This window comes from Astyanax mexicanus, chromosome 25 (assembly GCF_023375975.1).
Source record: "Astyanax mexicanus isolate ESR-SI-001 chromosome 25, AstMex3_surface, whole genome shotgun sequence".
NCBI lineage: Eukaryota > Metazoa > Chordata > Actinopteri > Characiformes > Acestrorhamphidae > Astyanax > Astyanax mexicanus.
In genome coordinates, this window is record NC_064432.1 from 24032840 (window position 1) to 24039106 (window position 6267).

Sequence of the window (6267 nt, forward strand, 5' to 3'; positions counted from 1 at the left end):
TGTATAGTGTGTATGTGGTGTATTTATATTGTGTGTATCTAGTGCATGTGTACAGTGTAAGTGTAGTGTATATAGTGTGTTTATAGTGTATAGTAAGTGATTGCATATGTATATAGTGTGTGTGTGTGTGTGTGTGTGTGTATAGTGTGTACAGTGAGGGTGTATAGTGTGTATGTGGTGTATGAATATCGTGTGTATCTAGTGCATGTGTGTAGTGTGTGTTTAGTGTATAGTAAGTGTGTGCATAATAAGTGTGTGTACTGAGTGTGTGCATAGTGTGTATATAGTGCGTGTTAAGTGTATGTATAGTGAATATAATCTGTATGTAGTGTATATAGTGTGTGTATATAATGTGTATATTGTGTGGGTATTTGTATATAGTATATGTTAATAGTGTGTGCATAAAGAGATTGTGAGTGTGTGTGTGTATATAGTGTCTATATAATGAGTGTGTGTATATACTGAGTGTGTGTATATTGCGTATATGGTGCGTGTTTATTGTATGTATAGTGAGTATAGTGTGTTATTGTGTGCATAATGTGTGTGTAGTGTGTATTTATAGTGTGTATATATTGAGTATATTGAGTGGGTATTTGTATATAGTGTATGTATATAGTGTGAGTGTGTGTAAATAGTGTGTACAATGTGTACATAATGTTTATATACTATGTGTATAGTAAGTTTGTGCATAGTGTGAACATAGTGTGTGTGTGTGTGTATATATACATACATAGTGTGTGTGCGCGCGCGCGCTGCTTACCTGCCCTGTTTTGGAGGCTCCATGCCGGGCCGGGTGCCGGGTGGCAGGTTCCGCTACTCGTGCACCGGTCCAAACATCTCCCCCCGAACCCGAACCCGAACCCCAGCTCCGGATCAGTGTGTGTGACCGCGCGGTTCTCCGGGACTCGGTTCCGCTAGCCCTCTGCAGACTGCAGGCCAGCCCGTGCGCGCGCTGCCGCCGCCATACTTCCAGCCGTCACTGAGGGAGTGACGGGCGCTACGGCAGCTCGCGCAGTTCATCAGATTCAGCTGCAGCAGCGGGAGGGGCTGTTCCTGAAAATACACAGCAATAATTGAAATATTAGAGCAGCAACATGCAGTAACACTCAAAAGTTTGGACACAACTTCTCATGCACTATTTTTGCTTTAGTTTTTTTTCCTATATTAAAAATAAATAGTGAATGATCCAGACTATAAAGGAACACATAAGGAATCATGTAGTAACTTAAAAGGGTTATACTGAAGTGTTTATTTATTTTTATATATTTATTTATTCATTTTTCGTTTTTAAATCTAAAAAACACGAAAAAACAACTTGTATTTTCTGTTTTTCATTTATAGATCTAAACAAAAATGGGAAAATGAAAAAACGTATTCGAATTACATTTAGGCTGGTAACTCTGGACGAACTTATCCTGTACAACAGAGGAAACTCTTACTCTTCCACCCTTTTCTAGGGTGGTCCTAATGAGTGCCAGTTTCATCATTATTATTATTTGATCAGTTTTTAATGGCCTTTGCAAGTGACTTCACTTGCTCAAATAGAGCTATTCACTGTATATCAACTCTAACTCTTCACTACTTTACAACTGATGCTCTCAGAATAACGTAAGAGCCAAGAAATTCAAGTAATTAACTCTTGATTAGGCACAGCTGTTAACTGAAAGCCTGAATTCCAGGTGACTCGTAAAGTTGACTCAGAAAATCCAGCAGGGATGTGTAAAACTGTTCATCTATGCAAGACGTGCAAACATTTGACTGGTGCTGTATATACTGTACAGTTTTTACAGGTCAGTTTTCATCAGCACTCCCGTAAACTAGACACTGCAGTTTAAAACGGATTAGAATGAGTTAAATACTGACTGAATGGTGTACTAGTGGCGCTATCTAGTGGGCAGACTGATTAATGCATGCAATAATAATAATGATTTCCTATAAATCTGGTACGAATTATCTACAGATCATTAATTTAACAAAATTATTTTAAGTAATTTTTTCCAAAAGCACATATAGTATAAAGTATTATATAATTCTGGGCTTTCTACTGATCTATAAAAACGTATTGCTGCCTAGTATTGTGACATAAAAAGGCCATATTATGCTGTAATTATACAGACATACAGACATATAGATGAAATAAAAGCTGCAAAGTAAATATTCTATTTACAATTTAAATCTGACTTTCGGTTTTGATTAATGTTCAGAAAGTCATAATAACTACTATTTAAAAAAATAAAATTAATAATTCAATTGAAGAGAAATGCATTACAAAAAGACAATGGCAGTTAGAAAAATAGGTTAGCTCAGTATCAGTTATCTGCATGCTAACAGTCATATTAACATTAACTGTTAAACTGAGCAACAGCGGACAATTAGCTGCTCAGAATAATGTTCAAGAGGAACTCTCCCATGTTTACAAAAAAAAAAACAGTTTATAAAGAGAATAAAGTCGCAATATTTCGAGACTAAAGTAATAATATTATAACTTATGTAGAAAACGTTATATTTCTAAATTAAAGATAACGTAACTCAAATCCTGTCAGTAAACAACCCAAAATGGTACAAAACCAATTAACCTTAAATGGTACTAGTGGTAGCAGTAAACTGTCAGTGCTTATAATAACAATAAAAAGAGTATATTGTAAAATAAAAGAATGTATATTGTACAAAAGATCTTTATTGTAAAAAAAAACCAACTAAAACCTAAATAAAATGTATATTGTAAAATATATATATATATATATATTGAAAAAAAAAATATTGTAAGCCCAAAAAAGTATATTGTAAAAAGAAATAAAATATATATATTGTACAAAAATGTTTATTGTAAAATAAAAAAATCTAAATAAAATGTATATTGTAAACAAAAAAAATACACTGTAAAAAACGTTGTGAAAACAAAACTAAAAAAATTACACTTGTAAAACAAAAAAAAACTTATATCCATATATGTAACAGTATCCATGGCAATATACCAAAATAGTCAAAATTATTTTATACATTTTGTTTATTGTAGCATAACAGTATTAAAAATTCAGTAAAAAACAAAAACTCATTTAATTTAAATAAATAATAATATAACAATAAGGTAACATAAAAATAATGTAATGTAACCAAAAAACTACCACAATACTAAAGTGCAGAATATTGTAGTGCTTTATATAAACTGCAAACATGAACAATTATATGAAAACTACCCTCAAAACTTCACAGTAAATAATAACTGTTTCAGTGCTAATTACTGCTATTATCAGTTTGGTGCATTTCAGTAAAACGGTGCTTTAAATAAAAAGCTGCTCATCACTGAAAGATCAGGAGCAGCCAGCTCCTGTCAATCACCCTCCCACAGCTTCTGTTCATCAGTGAGAAGAATAATCACGTTTACAGATCACAGATTTACAGAGCACAGAGATCAGTTCCTCATTTCCTGCAGCCAGAAAGCTTTCTTTTATCGTTATATTTAGGCTCAGACATTTAGCCTTTGTGGGAGCTTTAGCCACAAATGCTTTGTGGTGCCCCCCTACAATAATGCAGTATGTCTTATTATGTTTTATGCAAAAGGGAATGGTTATTTCTTTAGTTTGACCCCCAATTACTCCAAAACACTACAGTAATATAACTGGATACTTACATTATTAATAGTATAGAAAGTCTATTTAAAGGTGTCATTTGATAACATTTTGACATTTACCTTGAATACATGAAAACAAGACCTATATGAATGTAATTGAGTCTAAACTCGTATATGTTTTATATACAACCAAATAGACAATTCTCCTACATTTGCCATGCCATTAATTCAAATTCTAAGAGTATTATTACTTGAAACCTGCAAAATAAATACTATTACAAGTGTTCTTTAAGACTTCAGTGGTGTTATTTCATAATCCTTTGATTTTCTTTTTTTTTACAGGAGTCTAAATTCTACTCTATATACAACCAAACCAGAATAACACTATGGGTGTATGTTTTTCAAGCCATTAGTGGTGTCATTTGATCAATGTATGTTCTATATGTTACAGTAAGTTGCATATCTCTGCACCTTATCCTCACTATGCACATTATTATATTGTATCGGTATTGCACTGTCCTGTCTTTTAAAATCTCTCGTCTGCTGTATTTATTGTAGTGTTATAGTTATATGTTTTATAGTTTTATAGTTTTATGACCCTAATGCATTTTCTTCTATAGCAGAAATATCAGCAGGTCTGGACCTGAGGCCAGAGGCGGTCTTTGCATAGAGGCATTGCTAGGCAACTGCCTTGGGCCCCTCCCACTGAAGCCCACTGTAGGGGCCCCATACTTAGCTGCAAATTCCCATAGGCCTACAGCTGGTAATTGGGGCCCTTTGGACAGTAATTCACAGTGAGTTCATAAATGGTGATTCTTGTATGTTTAAAATGGAAACAAAGACAACACAATAAATTACAAAGAAATACAGATTCCGTCCACACCCCCTCTCTTTCGCGTTAAAATGGAATATTCCATCCATGCCATGTGGTCATGCCGGTGAACAGCGAACGCACTGCTTGTGAAAGACGGAATTAAGGTGAAATTAAGTGTACAAGTGGGATGTGAGCGAAAAAAGAAAAAAGAAGGAAGAGGCTAAACTAAAAACAGATGCTCTTCCAAAACTGATAAGCTTTTTTAGTGTGTCAGCACCCATATCGTCATTTATGACCCACGCCCACTTTTTTGTCTTTCCAGAAACATGCACTGACCTTCTTTGGGTCTCCTTCACCTAAAACTTTAGCAGGGATTGTATGGAAAAATATCAAATCAGGTATATAACTTAAATTAATTAGAGTCAGGGATGAAAATTTAAATAGCCTACTGCTATAAAATAAATTATTTTATTATTTATTATTATTCTATTATTATTATTCTATTATTATTTATATCTAGGTTACAGCTTGTCTTCGTTTTTTCTACATGTCTGTATTAATTTTAAACATTTCATGTTATTCAGACAAATAGAATAAGCCTGCTCGTTGTGCGTTGGGAAACTTGCGCATTGTCAACCAGTGTTGGGCTTACTTTGAAAAATCAGTTATATTTACTAGTTACTAACGGAGTTACCTCACTATAAATGTAACTAGTAAAAGTAATTGACTTACTTTAAATTATGTAAATTCTATTATTTTTATTTGAAAAATAACAAACGAAAAGAACCCAAAATGTTGACAAAAATATAATCTAACGAATTTCAAAACATAGAAACGAAAAACGTTAAAATGGTATTAATATAACATAATATAATATAACAGCTGGATCAAACAGTTTAGCGTCAGTCACAAGGAAAGCGCGCGCGGCATTGCATTTAAAAAAAATAATAAATAAGATCTTATCAAGTGAAGTAAAATATAATGGTAGTAAAAAATATTAAATTCACATATTTATTGATATTTAAACAAGAGAAATCAGGCAAAATGCGCCGCGCCGCACTGCGCTGCCCGCGCTCTCTCTCTCTCTCTTCCAGCGCGGAACTGAATTCAGCGCGAGGCTAGAAATAATTTGAAAACTCAGTTTAGTTAAATAAATTAAGATGAGATTGGACCTGTAAAGTTAATCAAATATTGTCAAATATAAAGTATAGGTTGAGGTTTTGGGAAGCTGTTTCAATTATTTGAAACTGAAACTAACTGAAACTGATATTATTCTGCGCACTATTAGATAGCTTTTGATTGTGTTTTAAATTAGTTTTTATTTTATATTAATTATTTTTTATTCATTTTAAATATTTTTAGTATTTTATTGATCAATTTTTTTTTATTGATGGGCCCCCAAGCTAAATTCGCCTTGAGCCCCCAAATTGCTAAGTCCGCCACTGCCTGAGGCTGATCTGTGCACTGGTCCAGTTGGTTCTGTTGGTCCAGTTTCTGCTACAGCAGTAAAATTCCTGTGTTGTGAGACTCAGCCGGTGACCTTGGGTAGAATTCTTACCTCAGAGACTGAAATAACACGCTGGCACCGTGCCACCTGCTATTTTAAACTGCAGTACAGAACCAGGGCACAGAGTCACATTCACTGCAGTACTGTATACAGTACCATTGTGTTTTTATCATTTTTACCATGTTTTTATAATTTGTACCATGTTTTTATAGTTTTTTTTACCATGTTTTACCATTTGTACCATGTTAACCATATTTTTATCATTTTACCATGTTAAACATATTTTAACATTTTTTTTGTTTTACCATGTTTACTATATTTTTTACCATGTTTTTATAATTGTACCATGTTTTTATAATTTTACCATGTTTTTAT

The 6267-nt window shown here is 33.3% G+C and overlaps 2 protein-coding genes across 3 annotated transcripts in view; one reads left to right on the plus strand and one right to left on the minus strand.

Annotated features, from left to right (window-relative positions):
- Positions 1 to 1022, minus strand: part of map3k4 (mitogen-activated protein kinase kinase kinase 4) — a 30809-nt gene extending 29787 nt beyond the window's left edge. The window contains exon 1 of one of the 2 annotated variants that reach the window (XM_007231234.4): positions 761 to 1022. In XM_007231234.4, the coding sequence (XP_007231296.3) occupies positions 761 to 783 (23 nt within the window). In that variant the 5' untranslated portion in view covers positions 784 to 1022. The remainder of the gene's footprint in view (positions 1 to 760) is intronic. The other variant, XM_049472154.1, reaches the window with a different exon arrangement.
- fam184b (family with sequence similarity 184 member B) overlaps positions 1 to 6267 on the plus strand; it is a 276012-nt gene that overhangs the window by 112072 nt on the left and 157673 nt on the right. The window lies entirely within an intron of this gene.